We start from the raw sequence: 25116 nt of genomic DNA on the forward strand, positions 1-25116 counted from the left end.
ACCTTACCGATTAATGGACGTCGCTCGAATAAAAATGATTGTAACATAATGCTGTCCGTTAATATCCGTTTATGAAAATTGTTCCCGCCACTGCTCAGGGCTCCTGCAGTCGGAGTATGAAGCGTGTAAAACGCATAATAACTGCCCGATAACATGTACCGGGCAATTAAACGGTCAATTAACGGACATTACCGTCTGAATAACGCACAAGTACCGGGTTAAACGAACGTGGGACGCAAGAGAAACTGATTAACGTTCTTTCAACGTTAGACTAACGGACTTGTACCGGTGACATGACTGACAAAACGGGTATAAATAGTGGATATATCTTTTCAGACTTATCACCCTCGCTGAGCTATTTCCATGCTGCTTCCAAAAGGAAGGTCTACAAGTGTTGGGAAGGGAAAGGGCTACAAGACCCCATCCCCTTCCTCTGTCAATGACAATGCTGGTGGTTTGACAACCATTATTCGCCAGTTTTATGGGTTTCTTGTCCGTAAACATGCAGTTGGTGTCTATTACATCTTCGGTTGACTCGCTGCATGACCGGTAGTAGTCCGGCCATGACTCATGTCCACCGGATATTAACGGATGCGAACTGGACAAGTACAGGAAAAGAAGCGCATGAGTTCCGATCAAAACGTATAAGAATGCATAGTTACCATGTATACACTAAGCGGACTCCATAGTCCGGTGGTGTCCGTTTCAAATTTTGAACATGCTTAAAACTTTCCGCTGGATAGATCTAATACTGCTGGACTTTTCGAAGGCCTTCGATAAAGTTCCACACAGACGCCTTCTCTACAAGATCAAGTACTACAACATCCGTCACAACATTAGTCAGTGGATAGGGGACTTCCTGGGTGAGCGAACACAGCAGGTACTCCTGGAAGGGGTAACTTCTAGTGATGCACCAGTCCAGTCTGGCGTGCCCCAGGGGAGCTCCTTGACCCGTTGCTCTTTCTGCTGTTCATAAATGACCTACCGGAGGCAGTATCAGAGGGTTCAACGGTCCGACTATTTGCTGACGATTGTGCTCTGTACAGACACATCAGATGTCCCGCTGATGCCATCCAGCTTCAGGAGGATCTGATCAGTTTACAAAAGTGGGAGGCTGACTGGCTCATGGAATTCAACCCCAAGAAGTGCCAGTCTGTGCAACATCTGTGGACAGCTTCAAGTTCCAGATACAGAACACCACCATCAGACGTTAAACCTACCGGTCGTTTTTAACTGCACTGTAAATCTGTTGTTTTTTAACCTGCACCTGTACAGTCGTCTTTGCACCTCATGCGCCGGTATGAGTTTACGCCAAAAGCCGTAATGTACCAAAATGGAAGAAGAAGGATAGACCGGACTTCGCTGGACAAGGAACGCATTGTCCGAATAAAAAAACCGGACAAGAAATGCAAAGGAATGGAGACGAACGGATTGACAATTCTGTTATCCGTTAGACATCCGTTAGCGTTATTCGGGTGAGGTGTGACTATTGCTTTAGTTTGTGAGATCATGGTTTTAAAAATGTGATTTCAGAAGAGGAGATATCGGGAATCGTATATTATTTACTCAGACACCCAAGATCTTGTAACAAATGGAGGGGCCTTCCGAGGAAATTTATCTCCCTCCACTAAAGGCACTACAACGACGTTTTCAGTGGTCAGTGATGTCAGTTCGGACGTTTGCTTTCTTAATTGTGAAACCTATCACATTTAAATGAGAAAGTTTTCTTCTATGATGTGTAACACGTTGCTATATCCGATAATCTTGTGATGTATGTTCGATAATCTTTTGATGTATTTTCAATATCTTTTGATGTATGATAGATAATCTTATGATGCATATTCGATAATCCTGTGACGCATGTTCAATATCTTGTGATATATATTCAATATCTTGTGATGCGTGTTCAATATCTTGTGATGTATATTCCATTATCTTGTGATGCATGTTCTATATCTTGTGATGTATGTTCGATAACCTAGTGATGTATGTTCAATACTTGCATTGTGGGTAATATGATGCAACAACGTTCTATTTAAGTAAGGACAACTTTCATTGGTTGAAAATAACGAAAGTATCCGGTAATACATCTTTGTGACAGCACGGTGTCACATGAATAGATTCATCAATAAAAAAAATAACGAAAAGAACCACAATAGTGAAATCCATACCCATATCTTGATTCAGGTAAATCCTTTGATAATTTGATTGCCTCCTGTTTTAGTGAAAGCAAGGAAGACAAATTTGGATATTTCATAGATACTTTGGTTCTCAGGAGATACAATCCACTTCTGCTTCTTACTTAGATATTTTATTGAAAGTAGACATTAACGGCAAACTGAAAGCTCAACTAAATGACAAACGGGATGATTTCAGTTTCTCCAACGTCAACTTCCCAAATTTATGTAGCAATATTCCATTATCACCTGCCTATGCTGTTTCTATCTCTCAACTGATTCGATACGATTCGATTTTTTTGGGAGGATAGGGCCTCAGCCTTTCGCAAATTCTGTGGTCTTTATAATGATCTAGTTTGCCAATACAACCTGTCAGTGGACCAAATGCTGTCTGAGGTGTTTCATACCGATTGTTAAGCCGTTGTTGGCACTCTGATTTTGACTACGGATTACTCCGTTTACTTGATTAAGACATTGGGCTCACGGCGGGTGTGACCGTTGCCAGTGAAGGGGTGCAAATGTTAGACCTATGCTCGGTGCATACGGCCTATGAGCAGAGAGGGATCTTTTATGTGCCACACCTGCTGTGACACGGGGCCTCGATTTTTGCAGTCTCCTCCGAAGGACCGCTCCATTTAGTTGCCTCTTACGAAAGCAAGGGGTACTGAGGACCTCATTCTCTACCCAGAGTTCCGTGCGCTCCTCGCACTACACCTCTGTCAACGGCTTTTTACAGAAATCTTGTAAAAGTTTCTATTATCCAACATTTATGTTTTGAACTAAATATTTAGTCATATTATGATATGTTTTTGGTGCAATTAAATTGATGCTTGCTGTAAATTGTTTAAAATCGCCGTTTTCTGATAATAAATTTGGAACTACTTCGCAATATGCGTATGAATGTAGGACATACACGTGGTGGAGATTTAAATGTAGACATGGAATCAAAAGTAAGAAAGGCTGTAAAAATATGACAAAACTTGTAAAATAAGAGACAAACAGCTGAATGGTAAATATGTACTTATTAAAGTGTCAGTGGGCTATGAAAAGAGCCTGATGTATCACCTGTTGCCCGAACTTTTAAAGGGAAAGAAAACCGAGAATGATTGTTTATACCATGTGATTATATTGTCACGTGATTCCAAGCGTTGACAGAGGTGTATGTGAAGCTTGCGTAACGCGCCCTCTGGTGAGGGAATGCTGAGGACCTATTCTAACCCAGATCCCCACGGGATTATGTGTATAGAAGAATCTTGTATTAGACACAGGAATCAACCGGAAACCAGTGTAAGAATACAAGTAACAGGGATATATGCTCATGCTTCCTAACATGGGCGACAAATCGAGCTGTTGAATTCTGAATTATCTGTAGCTAGTTCAGATCTGTTTGGGGTAACCCTTGGTAATAATGGTATTTTTCAAAAGACAGTTGATTAGATGCTTTAATGATTTTTCGATGTAAACACTATGCATTCTGTCTTTTCGTCGTTCAGCTTAAGTAAATTGACGTTCATTCATGATTTAATCTCCGCTAAAGCATTCCTGTAGCAGCATTGCGATGGTATTCCGCGTGTTTGTATCCCTTGGGATCGTCAGTATAGCAATGATACATGATGAAAAGTGAAGAGTGAACAGTGATCATATATCATACATATAATATCATAAAGGATCTATAAGCAACACAAAATAGAGTTGGGCAAACACGGACACTTGGATATACATGTACCAGAGGTGGGATCAGGCGCCTAGGAGGAGTAAGCACCCCTTGTTGACCGGTCACACCCGCCGTGACTCCCATATCTTAATCAACTAAACGGAGATATCCGTAGTCAAAATCAGTGTGCCAAGAACGGCCTAACAATCGGTATGAAATAAAATCAGACAACAATTGACCCAATGATAGGTTGTATTGATGAACTAGATCGTTATAACAACCGTAGATTTTGCAAAATGCTGACTTCAATCGAGATTGTTGAAACCCCTGTCCTATCAACTTGTTTGTCAGTAGCTTGCCTCGATTTAAAAACTTTCTATACGCAGAACAAGCTCTTGCGTATCGAATCAGTTGAGAGATATAAACACCATATGCAGGTGATAATGGAATATTGCTACATAAATATGGGAAGTTAACGATGGGGCAGCTTAAATCATCCCATTTGTCATACAGTTGAGTTGTCAATTTGCCGTTAATGTCTACTTTCAATAAAATATCTAAGTATGAAGCAGAAGTGGGCGACTCTGTGGTGTCTTGTATTTCGAGTTCACAGGGATATATCGAATCGACATATGAATGAAAGTTATTATTGTTAATAGACAAAACGTCGTCGATATATCTAAATGTCGAATTGAAGGCCACAGCAAGAGTATGTATAAGTACGATTACCAAAAGTGGAATTAATGCCAAGTTCGTTTAAAATACAGTCGTAATAATGAGTCTTACAAAGACAATGTTGTTACAAGCTTTGTCAGTTGGAACCAAAATATTTTCCTCATGTAATCTAATTCTTTTATCACTTCTGATTTACTAAACACAGAAGGATAGATGGTACGTACTTTTGTTTTGATATGTCTAATGCGGGATTTTAATATTCCTCTTATACTTTTAATCCATTCTGACAATGCATCATGTTCTTATTTTTGATATTAAGCTTATGGTCTGGCATAATCTTCGACAGAATTCATAATAGAGGTGAAGTTTTGTCGCCAATTGAAAGACAGAGTTTCTCTGTATTTTGGACCTTTTAGAATAAGTGATTTGAGGTTCTCATTTTCAACTATATCAACATCACCAGTAATGACTTGTCCTACTGAACTATAGTTGAAAGACGAACAAGAACACGTAGGTGGATTAAGTATAAGATTATCTATATCTAGGCACTGTACAGTCTGTTGATAATTAAAAAGTTTGGATGCAATAGTAGAAGTATACTTGGAGGAAATACTGGTTGTCTACTTGAACTTGAAATAAGTTGGAATTCAAGACTGAACTCTTTTATGACGAAGAATGTTGCTTATGTTGACAACATCTATTCCTTTGCTTGTAAATTTGAGCTTAAGGAACTGGCGGCATGATTTGGAATGAATATCATCCATGACCCGCGGTGATTTATAGAGCCTGTGATTGGCAACATCCATAATCATAGAGTTCAGTCTATATTCAGATGTTGAAAAATCCAAAGATAAACTAGCTATGTCTTCTTCAAATAATGTATGTAAACTCTCAATGGAACAGAGTAAAGATTTGTGCGAATGTGATGTGGACCTAAATGTCTGTTGACGTAAGGTAAAAGTGAATTAAACGTAATATCATTTCTTTTATATGAACGATGACCTGGAATGATGTGTGCGGCAGATTTCACCAATTGGTGTTGCAAACATTGCATAAAGTCTTGGTCCGAGAACTGACCCTTGAAGCACGCCAAAAGGAAGCAAAAAATCCTTCGATTTTCTAATTCTGGATGGTTAAGAAGGATTTGATCCATGTAAAGCGCGCTGCACCAGTGATACCGAATGAAAAATCCAGTCGCTTTATGACAATCTGATGGTCTATAATATCAAAAGCTGCTGAAAGATCTAGCGTCACTAATGTAACACGGGAACTTCTGCCCAACGCTGTCACAATATCGTGGTGTACTCTTAGAAGTGCTGTTTTCGTTGAGTGGCATGGACGACATGCAAACTGCTATGGTTCCAATCCCGCTTTCTTTAGTAATGGATGTACAATGGAGTTTTTGAAAGAAGATAGAAATTTACATTCACTCGACAACTTATTCACTATTTCTGTAAAAAAGAGGTACATGTAGCATAGAATCTAGTATAGGTTTCAGCAACATATTGTATAGATTTTGATGAAGCCGATAATATGATTTTGCGGAAAGAGAAGTTAAGAAAAGCGCTGTCGCATCCAAAACAGTGCGCAGTTTCTTATCGTAGAGAGTAACTAATTCATCGCCAGGTGCAGAAGGTCGGGGTTTGAATCCCGGCCACGACAGACCTAAGTAGTTAAAAAGGTAGTGAGTTCCATCGCCAAACCCTCCGCATCAGGTGTAAATATCAAGGGTCCTCAGAGATCACCTTAAAACGGGCGGTCCGTGTCACAGTGGGTGTGGCACGCTAAAGAACCCTCACTGATCAATGGCCGTAAGCGTCAAGTATATGCCTAAATTTGAAGCCCTCCACTGGTATTGGTGACGTCTCCGGCCTTCCGCATGCGGGGCGAACGCTCTAACCTCTAGACCACCGCGTCGGTTCCCTGTTGTAAAAGAGACATGAGTTGAAAATAGCGGGTTTACTATGAAGTATAGTAGTAACTTCCCAAACTATCGTCATGTGGGGATCCGGGTTAGAATAGGTCCTCAGTACCCCTTCCTTGACGACTAAATGGGACGGTCCTTCGGATGAGACCGCAAAATCCGAGGTCCAGTGTCACAGCAGGTGTGGCACGATAAAGACTCCTTCCTGCTAAAGGCCGTAAGCGCCGAGCACAAGGCCTAAAATTTGCAGCCCTTCACCGGTAATGGTGACGTCTCCATATGAATGAAAAATTCTCAAGAGGTACGTCAGACAATATTCAATCAATCAATCCCAAACTGTCACATCTAGTGCATCATTTCCACGCAAAGGAAACAAGACCGGATGAAGTGTTGTGGTTTGAGACTTCCTGTTTTTCCTGGTGATGAGCGTGGACCAAGAAGTGAAATTTTCGGCAGTCGTTCCATGGGATTATTTTTATTGAACATAAATGTTAACGGCAAACTAATAACTCATTTTTTTTAAAAACGGGATGACTTCAGCTTCTCCATTGTCAACGTTTCATATTGATGTAGCGATATTACATTATCATCTGCATGTGCTGTTTATGTCTCTCAACTGATTCATTACGCAAGAGCTGATTCTGCGTATTAGTTTTTAAATCAAGGCAGGCTACTGAAAAATAAGCTAATGTTACAGGAGTTTCAACTGTTTCGTTTAAAGTCAGCATTTTGCAAATTCTATGGTCATTATAAGTATCTAGTTTGCCAATACAATCTGTCATTGAGTCAAATGCTGTTTGACGTGTTTCATGCCGATTGTTAAGGCTGTTCTTTACACATCGATTTTGACTGCGGATTACTCCATTTACCAGATCGAAATATAGGGCTAACGGAGGGTGTGGCCGGTCGATAGGGTATACTTACTCCTCCTAGGCACCTGATCCCCCCCCCCCCCCATGATATTCCTTGTAGAAGTTATGAGATTGACCGCTGTTTGTAATCACCTTTCCATGCCACCGTAATCGGAGATTCGGGGGCATATAGTTTTTGGTCTGTCCGTAAAATCTTAACCTTAGCAATAACTTTTGAATAGATGGTGATATGGCTTTCATATTTCACATATTTACTTACTCCTCCTAGGCACCTGATCCCACCTCTGGTGGGTCCAGGGGTTCGTGTTTGCCCAACTCTCTATTTTGTATTATTTGTGAGATTGATCACTGTTCGTTATATTCACCTTACATGTGCATTTTTTTTTTTTTGCTTTTGGTACAAAGTTTTGACCTTGTGACCTTCAACTCAGGGTTTGACCTACTTTTGACAATATTAAACTTGACCTTTGAATGGTTGGTGATAAGACTTTCATATTTCAAACGTGTATTCCTTTTGACAAGACCTTTGTTTGGGTAGTAATTTTTTTATCCTCATGACCTTGGGTTTGACCTACTTTTGGAAAACTTTTAACCTTAACCATAACTCTTAAACGGTTAGTGTTAAGGCTTTCAAATTTCACACGTGTATTCTTTGACAGAACTTTGCATTTGGTACACCTCTGGAACTTGGGGAGTTTAACCTGATTTTGAAAATCATAAACCTAGGCAATTACGTTTCTTGGTTAGAGATAGCGCTTTCATATTTCACATATTGTGTATTCCTTGTGATAGACAGTTATATTATATTTGAATGTGATCTACATATCTGTCAGTTTGCGTGGTGTCTGAGCTAATGAAGATTATATTGTCAACTTCATGCCAATCTCTTCTTTATAAATCATCACCATCGACTATGATGTCATTTCTACCCATTTAAGAGAAACAATATCAAGATACATGTACACACAACAAAAGATCAGCACACAGTAATAACATATATTTATTTATATAAATACTCCCTTCATGAATTACCTATTTCATCCATTAGTATCTGTAACAAGTATGAAAGGTACCTAATGTCTGATAATAACCAGTTAGTCATCATGTATACAACACATAAAGCTGTCTTCGATAAATATCCTACATAAAAAGGCACATAACACTTTCCAATGAAATATTCTTAGCACCATCTTCTTCAGAATTTAACCTGTTTTTACATTTGGTACAATGAGGTGGAAACATACACATATATTTTGATGATAATATCTTTCATAATCCATGTTTCATTTTGAAAAATTCTGTGATTCACACATTACACTGCATGTATTATTATTCAACACTTTTCCCCCCTCAAACTTTAAACAGTAAAACATGATTCGTACACAGTTTGTATTTGAAAGAGAACTCAAGTTAATGTGGATAAAATGCCCATAATAATGATGAATATTGCATAGGTATCAATTAAAGTAAATTTTCAACAACCCGTTATTCACTGGCAAAATGTGAGGTCTGAAAGGAAATTTTGAAATAAAAAAATGACAACAAAACAAAGAAACGTCTTCAATGTTTGAACAAACTTTCAGATTACATGAAGTTTTCTTCCACATTTACTCCATGTATGTCTACCAGAATAATTAACCATGTCTGTCTACCAGAATAATTAACCATGTCTGTCTACCAGAATAATTAACCATGTGTGGTGGTAGATTTCTGTCCACTAGATTAATCAGCTATGTGTGGTGGTCTCAACTACAATAATTAGCTGTGTGTGTGATGTGGTGGATCTTGTCCAGAATTAGCTGTGTGTGGTGTTTGATCTTAACCAGAATAATTAGCTGTGTGTGGTGTGGTGGATCTCTCTACCAGAATAATTAGCTGTGTGTGGTGTGGTGGATCTCTACCAGAATTAGCTGTATCTGATGTGGTGGATCTCTCTACCAGAATAATTAGCACTGTGTGGTGGATCTCTCTACCAGAATAATTAGCACTGTGTGGTGGATCTTAACCAGAATAATTAGCTGTGTGTGGTGGATCTTAACCAGAATAATTAGCTGTGTGTGGTGGATCTTAACCAGAATAATTAACTGTATGTGTCGTGTGGTGGATCTCTACCAGAATTAGCTGTGTGTGGTGTGGTGGATCTCTGTCTACCAGAATAATTAGCTGTGTGTGGTGGATCTCGACCAGAAAAATTAGCTGTGTGTGGTGGTGGATCTGTCAACCAAAATAATCATCACTGTGTGTGGTATTAGATCTCTGTCTAGCAGAATAATTATCACTGTGTGTGGTATTAGATCTCTGTCTAGCAGAATAATTAGCACTGTGTGTGGTGGAAAGAGACCACTACATACTTCTGTCACAGAACATATCATCAAATATTTCACCTTCTCTTATGTGCCTTCACTCACTATGTAAACATATTCCAGACAAGTAAATAAATTAGGTCATTAAATTACTAATGTCATTCTGTACCCATAGTAACAGTACAGGATAATTTCTTACTGCATGTGACTTAAATGATAAAAAATTAAGTAGATATTGAATTTAAACAAAAATATGAAACATCATTGTTAGTTGCATAGATATCTTATTAAGATTTTAAGGTGTCTGGTTCCAGGGAAATGTTATCTGGCATTCTAGCACACATAGTTGATAACCAAATAGATTAAAAGAGGGACAGAGAAGTTGTTAAGAAACCGAAAATTAAAATTTCAGTTGAGTATCAATATAATATGTGTGCTAAACATCCCTTGGTGTGATTTTTCTCTACAGAAAGGCTGTTCTAAGTTGTAACATTATATTATTACAACAAAATATGTCGAAATAAAAATATTTTCAAATATTTGATTAAAAATGCATATTTAATGTGTATTGGGGGGTATGATCTGATAAGCACCATAGTCCTAGGTATATTCTAAATTCAGCCAAGAAAAATTCCATGAAAACCAGACACCATCTTCACAAAAAATGTCAACATTGATTATAAATGCTTTCTGGCTATTACTGATATGCAGCAGAAATTCATCACTGAAACCTATCATTTGAAATTGACGGATGATTATTATAAACATGAGTAAGTTATATGCGTTGTGTTTTGATAGAAATGCTCCTGGAAAATGGGATTTTTAGTTAATATATAATTGTTTCAATTGCCCTGACATATTCCATGTAAATAATTTAACACATGTATAAAACTATAAATAAAACCTTTCTTTTCATTTTCTCCTCCTACAGTATCTTTGCTTTCAAGCTACATAATTTTTTTTTTAGCATACACTATCAAATATTTAAAAATCTGCTCCAAGTCATAAAAAAAGTACTCTCTAGCAATATCATATCATTTTGTTAATGTTGAAAAACATTTGTATACTTTTCAATAGTTCCTGACCCCATTTAATGATTTTCTCTCCCATTTAACAGTAACATTTCTGAGTACTAGTCATAATCAGCAGTATTAATTATATATATCTCCAAATTTTGTTAATGAATGAAAAATGAACAAAGTTTGTTTGACAAACATGTAAGCAGTATCATTGTGAGCTATACTGACCATGATTAAGAAATACTGACTCTTCAGCCATTATCACAATGTTTACATCACAGAATGAATCAATGGTGATCTCCAGGTTGCACTGTAAGCTACAGATCGGGTAAACTGAACCAAACATTTTCCTTGACGGTGATAAAGATATCAAATTACAAGATATATAGCTGTGTTTAGGATTAAATGAAAATGTAACGAAACATTCACCATGATGAGGATAAACACATATCAATGACAAGTTATGGCTGTGTTTTGAATTATAAGCTTGCAAACTCGGATTGAATAATCTAAATTAAATGATGTAATATAGTTCATCTGTTTACTATTGGACTATATAATGTGGAGTAATTTTACATCATACCACCAGTATATTTTCCTGCATACATCTACACGTGAATATCTGCTAGTTTTCAGTGCAACACTGGAATCCTCTTTATAGGGAAAGACGCTTCATTTCTGAAGCCCATCCAATAATTAAAATAATATCAAGGTAAAATGCACAAACTTTGATACAAAAACATCTCCTAGTTAAAATTCCACTATATGTATATATATATATAATATATCGCTATATTTTAAAGCTTGAACAATCATCAGCTGGAAATATATTGTACATCTTTATGTAAATTTTGCTTGTGAAGACAAAATGAGCATGTACTACAACCTTGTATAATTAAGATATATGTATCACAACAATTTTTTTTACCAAACATATACAAAAACTAATTTTTATTGCAGATGTGGAGAGAAATAAATCTTTATAGGGAAAAGATAATACACATAAACAAACAAAATCTACAAAACCATATAATCAACTGAATTGCATGGGAAATGCAACCTCTGAAGAAAAGTTACTGTATTGTCGATAGGAAGTTCAAGTATATATATCAGTTTAAGAATCTAATTTTCTTCCCTAACTATGTGTGTGTGTGGGTATATAATTTTCAAAAACTTTGAAAAAGTCCGAATAAAAGGACAATATCATTTTGTGCACAGCACATAAAAATAATATTTTAATAAAAATAATCTTTTAACAAAAACTACCTGCTATTCACTATTCACATACTCAACATTTGGCAGTAAATAGTTTTTAGACATTCACCAACCTTACAAAAACTGCACTCTGAGAAGTCATTCAACAATCGTTATCAAAATTAACACATTTTTTGTTCAATCATTATATTTCAGATCTGTAACGCAGGGGAAAAAAAAAACATACATAGCACAGGCATCAGCAATTATGAAAACTATGTCTTGCAACTGTAATTCAAATGAAAAGAAAGATTTCTTTAAAAGTATCAGTAAACGTAAAAATAGGTAATAGAACTCGGTATTTACGCAATCCCGTATGTTTCTTTGAAAGCTTTCTGACTAATGTTTCTGTCCGTGGAGCTGTGGCCGCCACTTGACAGTTTTGGAGGTATCATTAACTGACTCGCTATTGATTGAGGTGAGTATCTGTCTCCCATCATCTGTTGCCTAGCAAAGTCCAGCGTGATTGAATTAGCTATAGAAGGGGAAGGAGCCATGAAGAAGCCACGCATGTCCTGTGGCATACGGCTGTGGTTATCAAAGTAACCAGGCGTCATGACAACATTACCATTCACTAATGTCAACTGGGTGTCCAGGTCGAAGTTTTCACTATGCCAACTGTATGGTCTGGTGGGGGCCACTGAAGTTAGCATGGTGTCTGACGACTCAGGGTAACAAGACGATAAACGCCGGGAATCCAGTTCATGCGACAAATGTGATATACGCGAGTCTGTTGACCTAATTGAATTCATATCATATGCACCAATTAAAGGCATGGATACTTTAGGGTATGGAGTTTGCATCAATGATTTGTCATTACAAAGCTTGGTTATCATGGAGAATGAAGAAAATGCACTGGGTTGACCCCTGATTTCCTCAAGCTCTGGGTGGAGAATTTCTTCTTGATTATTGACTGAAATTTGAGTCGGTGGATTTTCGTTCTTTGCTTCGTTATCTTGTTTTCCCTGTAAATTTTGTATCAATTGTATCGATTAGAAACTTGTTACATGACAGATGTCACTTCCAACTTACATTGTAAAACAATTTATAAATTTAACAATGTTCTATACACACCAAAATTGTTACAAAGTATCTTACCTCTTCGATGTCGGACTCAACATGGTCCATTGATCCGCTACCTGAGGTCCCGGATAACTTTAGGTCCAAAATACCAGATCCAGACAAAGCAGAATCTGAAGATTCGTTATGACTATGGTCAGCAAACATAGGGGGCGGGGCCAGGTACTCCTTCGTCATTTCTGGTAGAGTCATTTCATTGTTAGGAATGTAGGTCTCAGGCACTTCCGGTTTGGTGTAATGAACTTCTGTCATCTCCCCATGAGTGACTGGAGGGTAGCTTGGTAAGACGATATTACCAGCCAAAGCATCTAACAGTGGGGTGCCACTTCCAACTCCCGGAGAAAGGGAACTAGCAAAAGTAGTTTGTAAGGGATTGGATACGGGGGGAATATAGGGTTCATTCTCCTGCAGTTGATACCGTCCAAAGTTCTTGCTAAAACTATCAGCACGACTTGTGCTTCTACTGACTGGCTGTGAAAATGATATTGCATCTGAGTGACTGAAGCTAGAGGTGGTGGTATGAGCTACATAAACAGGCACTGTCCTGGCAGTGTTGTAAGTCGGGGGCACAGACTGAGGGGGGCAGGGCAGTCGGAGTCTTCCTCCTTGTAACGAACCAAAACTACTTCCACTCAGAGACTTGTTTACGTGCTCTGAACTATTGAACACCGTGCTCGAGCTCTGAACACTATGTGCACTATGTCCACTGTGTGCGCTAATGTCTGATTTATGTGCACCAATAACGGGTGTCGCGGTGGGTGATATTCTATCAATATGTCGGATGACAGGGGATGGGCTCGTCTTGGGGATGATTGGTCGTCCCAGAGAAGGTGACCGGTCAATGTGTTTCATTCCGCGTCCTACTGAGGCCGATTTGTAGTCCAGCTTGGGACTAGTCTTCTTGCTCCTAGACGGTATGTAACCTGAAAACAGCCCAATATCTTAATTACCTGGTTTACTCTTAGGAGCAAGTTCTATTACTATCATACAACTACATGTACATCGCACAAAACAGAACCTTGGATACAAGTTTACCGTACAAGTGGTATTTTTAGCGAGACGCAAATTTAGCGATTTGTTCATAAATTATGGGTATACATGTATATATTTGACGAGAGCTATTTCTAGGGACTTTATAATTTCTTGAACGATAGCTATTACCTCTGATATGGAATAAATATTAGCGATATTCAATTTCAGCAATCTCGTCACAGTAGCTAATAATTCCAAAATTAAATCCTTGCTAAAATTCTACTTAATATACAGTATTCTATAATCAAAATGCAGCAGCCTGCTATTTTCATACTTGGCAAAGTGGAGATGACTCCCTCCGTTTTCAGTCTTGCTTGATGAGGAGACATTCTAAAATTTGAAACTTGGGGTGGACAATCTATTATAATTTCTTTGCTGTGTTCTAAAAAAAAAAAAAAAAAAAAAAAAAATTCAATTAGAAAATTCCACATATCATTTCCACATATAAAAAACAAAGTTTTTTCTTAATTACCTGTTTCCCCCAAAGACCTTTAAGGCAATGACACTGTCAGCTTTATTTAGATTCTAAACCTGCCTTAACAACAGTTTTCATAACATCAAAATCTTTTATTACTTTCAACTTAATGAAATGGGCAATTTTAAATGCAATCATTACTGGGCAGAAAAACAAGTGACTTCACCTACCATCATTCTCTTCAAAGCTAATGGTCATTTTGTCACTGGCTATGCCTGACGTGGTATTCGAACTGGCATCACTGACCACTGAGAACCTCGTTGTAGTGCCTTTAGTGGAGGGAGATAAATTTCCTCGGAAGGCCCCTCCATTTGTTACCAGATCTTGGGTGTCTGAGTAAATGTACGATTCCCGATACCTCCTCTTATCTGAAATCACATTTTTAAAACCATGATCTCACAAACTATGGAGAATCTGCAAAGCTGTCTTTAAAAAATTTTTCACAAAAAATCACAGAGTGTGATTAAATTTCCTCTGAGATATAATTACACATTACCTTCAGCATCTAAATGTCGGATCTCCATCAGCTTTGGTTGGATGGCCATCTGGAACATGTGAGTCGTTCGGCAGAGTGACAGCAGGTACTTGGACTTGGTGTCCGATTCTGTGTAATACGCAAACTTCCTTCCACCCGGACCAGACTGAATCTCAAACTTCTTTTTCTAAAAGACGTAGGCATTTTTTGTTAGACCATACATGTAATTCTTAAAAGGCATACATGTAAGACTTGAAATTCTAAGCACATGCATTTGCAATTTTCAGTTATATTATGTGTTTTACTCTTAAAATTCAAACATTTTCTACTAATTACCTCAAAGTGGAGTTTTCCAATATCAGGCCATAAAAACGTAGAAATGAGGTTTTTGAACGAATCACCCAATTCCTGAAATGTACGTGAATATCATTCATAAAAGTTTCCTTACTACGATTTAAATTCATCTACAAATTATTCTTTTCACATGCACATCATACCTCATATATTTCAATCCCTTTGGCACAAACACCTAACCAAGCATTGCAAGTTTTGTCAATTTTCCGTTTCCGAAGACGATAAAAATGAAGATTGTGTGCAGCAGGTGACATGGAAGCCTCGCGAATAAAACGCAGCTCTGCTTCTGATTTCGTCACATTCTGTAAATCCTTGTGAATGACGGGGGTATTGTTCACAATGTAGTTTTCTCCCCTTCTCTTCACCATCTGGAAGAAAAACATGAATGCTAAAATCTTACAAATTAACGATCATACTACTGTAAAAGTGATCATTTAAGTTGGGGGTTAAGTAGACGTCATTTAAGCTGGGGGTTAAGTACACATCATTTAAGCTGGGGGTTAAGTACACGTCATTTAAGCTGGGGGTTAAGTACACGGTTTTCCATGTCCAACCTTATGTGTGAAGGAAAATATGATTGAATATTGATTGAATATTGTTTAACGTCCCTCTCGAGAATATTTCACTCATATGGAGACGTCACCACTGCTGGTGAAGGGCTGCAAAATTTCGGCCTATGCTCAGCACTTATGGCCTTTGAGCAGGAAGGGATCTTTATCGTGCCACACCTGCTGCGACACGAGACCTCGGTTTTTGCGGACTCATCCGAAGGACCGCCCCATTTAGTCGCTTTCTACGACAAGCAAGGGGTACTGAGGACCAATGCTATCCCGGATCCCCTGAAGGAAAATATGTGGTAACTGAATATAATGTATATCATATTAAACTATACATGTGGGGAAAATTACGCGATTATTACGTGACCATGTGACCCCAAATGCATAAATAACCTGTTTCACAGTATTCTTCTTGAATTCTTTTAGACATTTATACTGCTGCACTTTGACATGAGAATGAACAAACATGTACTAAGTAATTGACTATGGTAAAACCAATCTACTTTGCATGTTGCATACTTAAATTGGTATGCAACTTTAGAATGTTATTTCTGTCGTGCAAAGTACTCAAATGTCTGTAACTGGTATCCAAAACAACCCTTTTTTAAATCCAAAAATAAATTCATGGAAAGTCTCTTACCCATGCAGGAAAGTATTCTCTAGGATCAAAGTAGCCGTCTCCATGCTTTTCAGAAGTGTAATTGCCAAAGTCTGCTTGTAAGGCATAGGACACCATCTGGAAGCACTTTCCCTCTGAACAAACATGATGGTAACCCAGCAAATTTTCTTTCAATTGAAGATAATACAGATGCCTCGTCACTTTCTCCCTGCAAAAGATATCCCAAGTTTTAAAAATCATTATAATATCGACATGAAAAAAAAAACCCACCAGTCAACTGTGCCTTTTTGACTGGTATGAATTTTAACCTGGCTCGCAAGATCAGAAGGTTCAAGTTCATGGCTCGTAATATCAGTAGGATCAAGTTCAAGAAAATTCATACCTCAGCAACACAAACTGATCCACGTAGAAATGAACACGAAAATACACTGTCAAGACAGGCAGACCCCGCTCATCCAGTCCCTACAGATTAAAAGAGAAGTTTTAACATTTGCACTGTCTACAAAATGTTTAAGGAAACAGCAACAAAACATTCAGCCGATCTATATAATCATTCTACATTATATCAATTCCTTTAGCTTGACGACTTTCAGCTATTCTAAGTAATCTAGTGACATCAAATCAATAAGGAGAAGAAGTGTTGATATTTCGGACGGGTGTGATATTCCAGACAGTCAATAAAAAACCCATTTTATCTTACATTTCAATGGTCATTTGTTCTGAATTTAAACTTAATTCCAAACTTGATATATTTACAAAAATGGAAAACACCTAATCATATGTGTATCCCAGTTCCAATTGGTTGATTGAAATACATGACCTTCACTAACATTGCTGTAAAAAAAACCTGGCGTCCGTTTTGTTTGATTGGCAAAATCAAGTCCCATTGAGACCTACTTTTCTGGTAAAAGTTACCGATATAATTAAAACCACTAGCAAAAAATAATCTAATGTGCAAAAATGAAAGCATAAAATGCCATTGAACCATGAAATTTAAGGTAACAACCGAATTTTCTAACTGTCTGAAGTTATAACACCACGTGTCCAAAATAATAACACCATCTTCTGAAGTTAGAACCTTCTACCTAACTTTAAGAGTTAATATGTGGCACAGATAACAGGAAAAAATCCTATGAAACCAGAGAAAACAATCTAGAATGTCCGTGGAATGAACAGATATACAATATGTCTATGTTTAGTAGTTAGATGATGAGCATTTTCAAAATACATGGTGTACTGTCCGAAATATCAAAACTCTCCTCTAGCTGATCTATACCATCATACTAAATAACATCATCTGAAGTTATTCAGCTGATTTACATAATCAATCTAAATGAGATCAGCTGATTTACATAATCAATCTAAATGAGATCAGCTGATTTACATAATCAATCTAAATGAGATCAGTTGATTTACATAATCAATCTAAATGAGATCAGCTGATTTACATAATCATTCTAAATGAGATCTGCTGATTTACATAATCATTCTAAATGAGATCAGCTGATTTACATAATCATTCTAAATGAAATCTGCTGATTTACATAATCATTCTAAATGAGATCAGCTGATTTACATAATCATTCAAAATGAGATCAGCTGATTTACATAATCATTCTAAATGAGATCATTATTCAGCTAATTTACATATCATAAATCCTTTAGCTAATTTAAATCATCATTCAGCTGATGTACATAATCACTCTACATGAGATCAGCTGATTTAAATAATCAATCTAAATGAGATCAGCTGATTTACATAATCATTCTAAATGAGATCAGCTGATTTACATAATCATTCTAAATGAGATCAACTGATTTACATAATCAATCTAAATGAGATCAGCTGATTTACATAATCATTCTAAAGGTGATCAACTGATTTACATAATCATTCTAAATGAGATCATCAGTCAGTTGATTTACAAAAATCATTCTAAATAAGATCAGCTGATTTACAAAATCGTTCTAAATGAGATCAGCTGATTTACATAATCATTCTAAATGAGATCATTAGTCAGCTAATTTACATATCATTCTATATGAAATTAAATCCTTTAGCTGATTTACATAATCATTTTCAATGAGATTATCATTCAGCTAAGTTACATTATCATTCAAATGAGATCAGCTGATTTACATGATCATTCTAAATGAGATCAGCTGATTTACATAATCATTCTAAATCAGATCGCTGATTTACATAATCATTCTATAAGAGGTTATTATTCAGCTAATTTACATATCTATTTTAGATTAAATCCTTTAGCTGATTTACATAACCACTTTCAATGAGATTATCATTCAGCTAATTTTAATCATTCTAAATGAGATCAGCTGAGTTACATAATCATTCTAAATGAGATCAGCTGATTTACATAATCATTCTAAAGGAGATCAGCTGATTTACATAATCATTCTAAATGAGATCAGCTGAGATACATACATGTAATCATTCTAAATGAGATCAGCTGATTTAAATAATCAATCTAAATGAGATCAGTTGATTTACATAATCATTCTAAATGAGATCAGCTGATTTACATAATCAATCTAAATGAGATCAGCTGATTTACATAATCATTCTAAATGAGATCAGCTGATTTACATAATCATTCTAAATGAGATCAGCTGATTTACATAATCATTCTAAAGGAGATCAAATCCATCAGCTGATTTACATAATCCTACCTCTCCATTTCCTGCCTTCCAAGACTTTGGTGCTTGTTTGTGAATTTTTTCATCCAAAGCAACAAATAAGTATTCCTCATCTATAATCAAATAATCATTATGAAGTAACAAAAGTAAAGCATTCTTGTAAAGATATTATCATGCTAATGTATTGAAAAATATTTGTTTTTCAATCAAATTGTAATAAGAAATCAAACCTTTCTTTTGTGCTAATCCAAAATACTCGGTTTCCCTAAGATTTAGGTATGAAGTTATTTGGTTGAATACATCTTGAAATTTGGACTTGACCTGTTAAAAAAAAAACACAACAAAAAACTCACTTTCTAAAAACATGTATGACATAATCATTAATCATACACTTCCAGTTTCATTTTACAAATTCATTTTTAATATCATCATTTTCAAATATCAGCTTTCACACTTACATCCACTGTAACTTGATATGCTTCTCCATTTAATAAGACAACATTGACAATTTTCTTCTTTTTGTTTGCTGCATTATGCAATGACAGTGAGGACATAATTTACTGTAATTTATCGTCGCCTGTACCTCCTGTGGTGTATAGCCATAATACACCTGGAAATAAAAAAAAATGTTTAGATTAGTCTACCTGTATCCATGCCCACTTTCATTTATTTGTAAAAACTTCAGTTTCCCTCTCTATACAAACTGAGCTGGTCAGCACATTTACATATACCTGTGGAATGCAGTTCTACCACAGCACAGTTACACCTGTAAAAAGCAGGTGCATCTTATTTTTTTGGGGTGAGCTGCAAGTTTTCAATAAGGACATTATCTCTGTTAAAATAAATTTGAACTAATAGAAATCTTAAAGCACTTTATGAATAATGTCCCTATAGCACACACTAAATCACTGTTTATCTTTGAACTCTAACACTGAATGACAGATATTCATAAACAACACAAATATTTGTGATGTACATATTACAAATACATTTAATTGAGGAAAATGACTTAACATTTAATACATGATAGTAAATAAGCACAGATTTCACTGACAGTACTGTTGTCATTTCCCTGAAAGTTTATAATTTTCCTCTAATCAACTGTTCTAAATATCATTTGACCACTTTTTATAGATTAGAAACAAACAAATGGCTGACGGCTTTATAAAATTCATGAAAGATGACACATTTTCAAATTACATATCTAAATATAAAGATTTAAAAAACAAAACCAAAGCATATCCCAATTGTTGATAACTACTATGTGATCTTACTTAGGCCTATATACTGTGCCCCATGTGTAACGTGACTGTAGACACTCTCGCATGAACTATCAATCCTTTATGTGTCACAGTGCGGCTGCATGGTAGACGAATTTTTCATCTTGTTATTTTACCAGACATGACTGAAACCAGTAGAATAAAAATTCAATTACAATTCCGTCACTTTGCAAAACAATGAAAATCAGTCGCATCCAGCTACAGCCAGGTGGAGGCTCAACACAAGATACTTTCAACTTGGTGCCATGTAACAAGGTAGGGGACATCAACCAAGTTGGAGGGGTCTTATTTACATGTAGGAATTGGTTACAGTGCTGATTGGTGAAGATTTGTCATTGTAAAAGTATAGCTGCTTGTTACTAATAGTTAGTGGTTACAAAAGGATATGAGGATGATCTGCAACCACAGAAATAGTGACACCACAGAAATATATATACCATTGTTACCCATGTTTAGGTTTTTACTTACTGCATCACAATGCAGACAGGGGCACAGAATGACAGATCACACTGTTTATTTCAGTACGATGTAAATACAATTTATTTCAGTCTTACCAAATCAATTTCTTGTTTCAGTATTTTTGCTGACCTGACGAGGACAAACACTACACACGTGTAAACGAGTGTAAGCGTGCATTGCGTCTGAACAGTCACACACCGGCGGGACAAAATCTACCTCAAAATGAGTTCTATCCGCTCGTTTTTCACATATACAACCGTCATGTCATCACCTACCTCTTAAATCAAAGTATGGTGTAAATGAAACTCCAGTATCACTGCTCTTTATGCACTTAATTGTATTATATTGATTCATCTAAGAAACTAAATTCCTTGCATTCCATTCTCTTTTTTCTTAACCCTAACGAGCCTCGTTTTCATTTCAATTTAATCTCGATCCTAATCGCAATATCAATTTTTCTTAATATTCATAAGAATAATTCAAACACTAGGAATATAATATCATATGTGATATAATATTATATTCTATATGAAAGAATACTTTTTCATCTTTGATTATAGATGTGCTTTTGGTTTTGAGAATATTTTTGCAAACCATAACAAACAACATGCTACAAGTGCGCGAAAATGTAAATTGGTTTATTCACAACCAAAAAGAAAATTAAGTAAGTTTAAATTCATTTAGTAGTTTAGAGTGGATTATTGATATATAAAATAGATAATGACACCATGTCAAATGCTATTTTCCCCATTTATTTTTATTACACATTATCCGAATTTCCTCAACAATTTTACAACCTCATTAATTCAGACCCTGAGTTGAGCTTATGTATGGGGAAATAGAAGTGATATCTTACGGCGTCACTGTGTTTAAGGGCTAAACCAAAAAGTATTGGCATTAGTATCTGTATACATACCAGGACAAAAAGTATCCCTGACTTGGCACCTAATGTGTGCACATGGGACTCTATTAAAGCATCCTAACTTTGGACATTTGATCCACCTATTCATTGAACACGGGAAATAATATGTTGACGGTGCTACCGTTTGAGCGAGTGCAGCTACATGTTTGTACATATTTTGTAATGTTCATGCTTCAATCAGGTTGAGGTTCAACTGATATTTAAACAATATCTATTTGCCAAATACTCAGTACAGGAATGAAAATAGGCAGAAAAAACAGTCCATTTTCATTTTCTCCCAGTTTTAAAACATAGAACATACACATGTGATTGAAATATTTTTATACTGTATTCATTCTATTTCTGCTGCCTTCACTGTGACTTGTAAACCTTTGACGCGCGACTTGATCTAAGCTGTATGCTCTCGACTGCCTCTACTTTCCTTATTTCTACTCTAAATCTTTCTAAGTCACTAATTGTATGATAAAAAAGCCCAAGTCGTGTTGCAAACTGTTCAAGTTTGTAAAATTGTGTGAACAGCACTGCCTTTGAACATAAAACACATTTCAATATAAGTATAATTACAAGTACAGATCCGCCACTGTCAGTCATATTATGATGTATACTAAACGTAGACATGATGTCACATACCATCTTACCCTGCCTTTCAATAAACATTGCACTTCATTAAATATTACGCCTAATGGTGCACTGAATTTTCGAGCTAGGGGACCACAAAATTAAGATGATAATCCACGTAAGTATGGTGTGACTTTGCGAGATCTCAGCAATTTTGGACAAGGGATTTCTGGGATTGGCGTCCAAAAAAATTTCTTGTTAAAAGTTGAGATTTAGCTCGGATTATTTCACGCACTTTAGTCATTAGAGCTCGCAATACGAGACAGCGCTCTGCGCTGGCTCGCTACACTTGCTATAATTAATTGATCAGATGTAAACAGTGCATTGTGACATCCAGTGATTCTTTTTTGTTTTTCAAACTACCACCCCTCCTTTTGAATTGGGAAAAATTAGCGACATTTTCCTCAAATTGGGAAAAATCATTCATAGTAAATTAAAATGGTAAAGATGCATAAAATAATCAAATAACATTTTTTTTTTTTGAGGTTTATTTCAGATCTGATTTAAAATCATAAAATAAATCATTATTTAACATTAAATATGTATTGGAAGTCACACCTTGTATAGATATTATTTACTTTTTCTAAGAAATACTTATTGTCTAATTTCATAAAGAAAATAATAAATTATTAATTCACCAGCATTGTACCCATAATCTTGTAAATATTATAATTAATAATCAAGTTTCCAGAATGTCTCTCCTGTTTGTATTTTTCGGATTTTAGTAAAACCCTATACTGTTGGCCACTTTCTGTCAACAATATCATGTCTTAATGTGTATCTGGAAACTATATACTTCGCTGCATATCTGCTTATATGGATGCCTCTATTGTTTTACATATTCTTTACAAAACCTTTTGCATGTGCAGTGGTTTGGAGAATAAAACTGAAGAAAAAACCGTATTTACTCTTTGTCAGCAATATACAGTAACCCTTTTTAGCTCACCTGAGCTGAAAGCTCAAGTGAGCTTTTCTGATCGCTTTTTGTCCGTCGTCTGTCTGTCTGTCCGTCTGTCTGTTAAACATTTACATTTTCAACTTCTCCAAAACCACTGGGCCAATTTTAACCAATGTTGGCACAAATCATCCTTGGGTGAAGGGGATTCAAAATTGTTCAAGTGAGGGCCAACCCCCTTATCCAAGGAGAGATAATAGTAAATCAGTAAAAATACACTGAAAATTTTTAAAAATCTTCTTCTCCAGAACCAGTAAGTCAATTTCATTCAAACTTAATGCAAATCATCCTTAGTTGAAGGGAATTCAAAATTGTTCAAATTTGGGCCAGGTTCTCTTCAAAGGGGAGATAATCACAAAAGTGTAAAAATAGGGTGGGGTCATTTAAAAATCTTCTTCTCATGAACCACTGTACCAGTATAGTTGAAATTTACGTGGAAGTTTGCTGACATAATGGAGATTCAAGTTTGTTCATATCATGGCCCCCAGGGGTCGGATGGCGCCACAATAGGGGAAACCATATTTTATATGTATTTATATAGGAAAAATCTTTTAAAATCTTCTTCTCAAGAACCATTGAGCCAGAAGAGTTCAAATTTACATGGAAGCTTCCTGACATAATGCAGATTCAAGTTTGTTCATATCATGGCCCCCGGGGGTCGGGTGGGGCCACACTAGGGGAAACCATATTTTATGTGTATGTATATAGGAAAAATCTTTAAAAATCTTCTTCTCAAGAACCATTGAGCCAGAAGAGTTCAAATTTACATGAAAGCTTTATGACATAGTGCAGATTCAGATTTGTTCATATCATAGCCCCCAGGGGTCGGGTGGGGCCACACTAAGTGAAATCATATTTTATATGTGTTTATATAGGAAAAATCTTCTCAAGAACCACTGAGCCACAAAAACTGATTTTTACATGAAAACTTTCTGATATAGTGCAGATTCAAGTTTGTTCAAATCATGGCCCCCGGTGGTAGGATGGGGCCACAAGGGGGGATCAAAGTTTTACATACAATATATAGGAAAAACTTTAAAAATCTTCTTCTCAAGAACCACTAAGCCAGAAAAGCTGAGATTTACATGAAAGCTTCCTGATATAATGCAGATTTAAGTTTGTTCAAATCATGGGCCCCGGGAATTGGATGGGGCCACAATAGGGGATCAAAGTTTTACATACAAATATATAGGAAAAGTCTTCTTCTCAAGAACCACTGAGCCAGAAAAGCTGATTTTTACATGAAAACTTTCTGACATAGTGCAGATTCAAGTTTGTTCAAATCATGGCCCCCGGGGGTAGGATGGGGCCACAAGAGAGATCAAAGTTTTACATACAAATATATAGGGAAAAACTTTAAAAATCTTCTCAAGAACCACTAAGCCAGAAAAGTTGAGATTTACATGAAAGCTTCCTGACATAGTGCATGCAGATTCAAGTTTGTTCAAATCATGGGCCCTGGGGGTAGGATGGGACCACAAGGGGGATCAAAGTTTCACATACAAATATATAGTTAAAATCTTCTTCTCAATAACCACTGAGTCAGAAAAGCTGATATTTACAAGAAAACTTTCTGACATTGTGCAGATTCAAGTTTGTTCAAATCATGGCCCCCGGGGGGTAGGATGGGGCCACAAGTGGGGGGGGGGGGGTCAAAGATTTACATACAAATATAGGGAAAATCTTTAAAAATCTTCTTCTCAAGAACCATTGGGCCAAAGAAGTTGACATTTACATGAAAGCTTTATGACGTA

At 36.4% G+C, this 25116-nt stretch overlaps 2 protein-coding genes across 6 annotated transcripts in view; one reads left to right on the top strand and one right to left on the bottom strand.

Annotated features, from left to right (window-relative positions):
* Positions 1 to 8284: 8284 nt before the first annotated feature.
* LOC125650885 (protein expanded-like) lies at positions 8285 to 21294 on the bottom strand. 5 transcript variants are annotated; one of them, XM_048879453.2, is made up of 15 exons: positions 21143 to 21294; positions 20403 to 20533; positions 19860 to 19894; positions 19587 to 19738; positions 19359 to 19449; positions 19162 to 19241; positions 16853 to 16932; positions 16492 to 16678; positions 15438 to 15662; positions 15277 to 15348; positions 14962 to 15127; positions 14636 to 14833; positions 14265 to 14372; positions 12977 to 13881; positions 8285 to 12843 (listed from the first exon to the last, which is right to left on the bottom strand). In XM_048879453.2, exons 4-15 carry the CDS (start codon positions 19680 to 19682, stop codon positions 12181 to 12183), a joined length of 2871 nt encoding a protein of 956 aa, XP_048735410.1. In that variant the 5' UTR covers positions 19683 to 19738; positions 19860 to 19894; positions 20403 to 20533; positions 21143 to 21294; the 3' UTR covers positions 8285 to 12180. The 5 variants fall into 5 exon arrangements, with proteins under 5 accessions (XP_048735410.1, XP_048735411.1, XP_048735412.1 ...); XM_048879454.2 differs by lacking the exon at positions 19860 to 19894; XM_048879455.2 differs by lacking the exon at positions 20403 to 20533 and having other exon boundaries at positions 21143 to 21276.
* Positions 21295 to 21443: 149 nt separating this feature from the next.
* The window catches only part of LOC125652772 (thyroid adenoma-associated protein-like), an 84467-nt gene continuing 80794 nt past the window's right edge, over positions 21444 to 25116 (top strand). The window contains exon 1 of the mRNA XM_056165549.1: positions 21444 to 21531. The gene's annotated coding sequence lies outside the window, so the exon portion shown is untranslated. The remainder of the gene's footprint in view (positions 21532 to 25116) is intronic.

Source organism: Ostrea edulis, chromosome 5, assembly GCF_947568905.1.
Source record: "Ostrea edulis chromosome 5, xbOstEdul1.1, whole genome shotgun sequence".
In the NCBI taxonomy this organism is placed as follows: Eukaryota; Metazoa; Mollusca; class Bivalvia; order Ostreida; family Ostreidae; genus Ostrea; species Ostrea edulis.

What these genes read in the sequence shown, in the direction of transcription:
- LOC125650885 (XM_048879454.2), bottom strand. Translation starts at nt 19,682, where the DNA reads ATGTCCTCACTGTCATTGCATAATGCAGCAAACAAAAAGAAGAAAATT. An exon ending in CATATCAAGTTACAGTGGAT is followed by an intron (nt 19,450 to 19,586) that starts GTAAGTGTGAAA and finishes TTTTTTTAACAG; the next exon opens with GTCAAGTCCAAATTTCAAGA. An exon ending in TTGGAAAACTCCACTTTGAG is followed by an intron (nt 15,128 to 15,276) that starts GTAATTAGTAGA and finishes TACGTCTTTTAG; the next exon opens with AAAAAGAAGTTTGAGATTCA.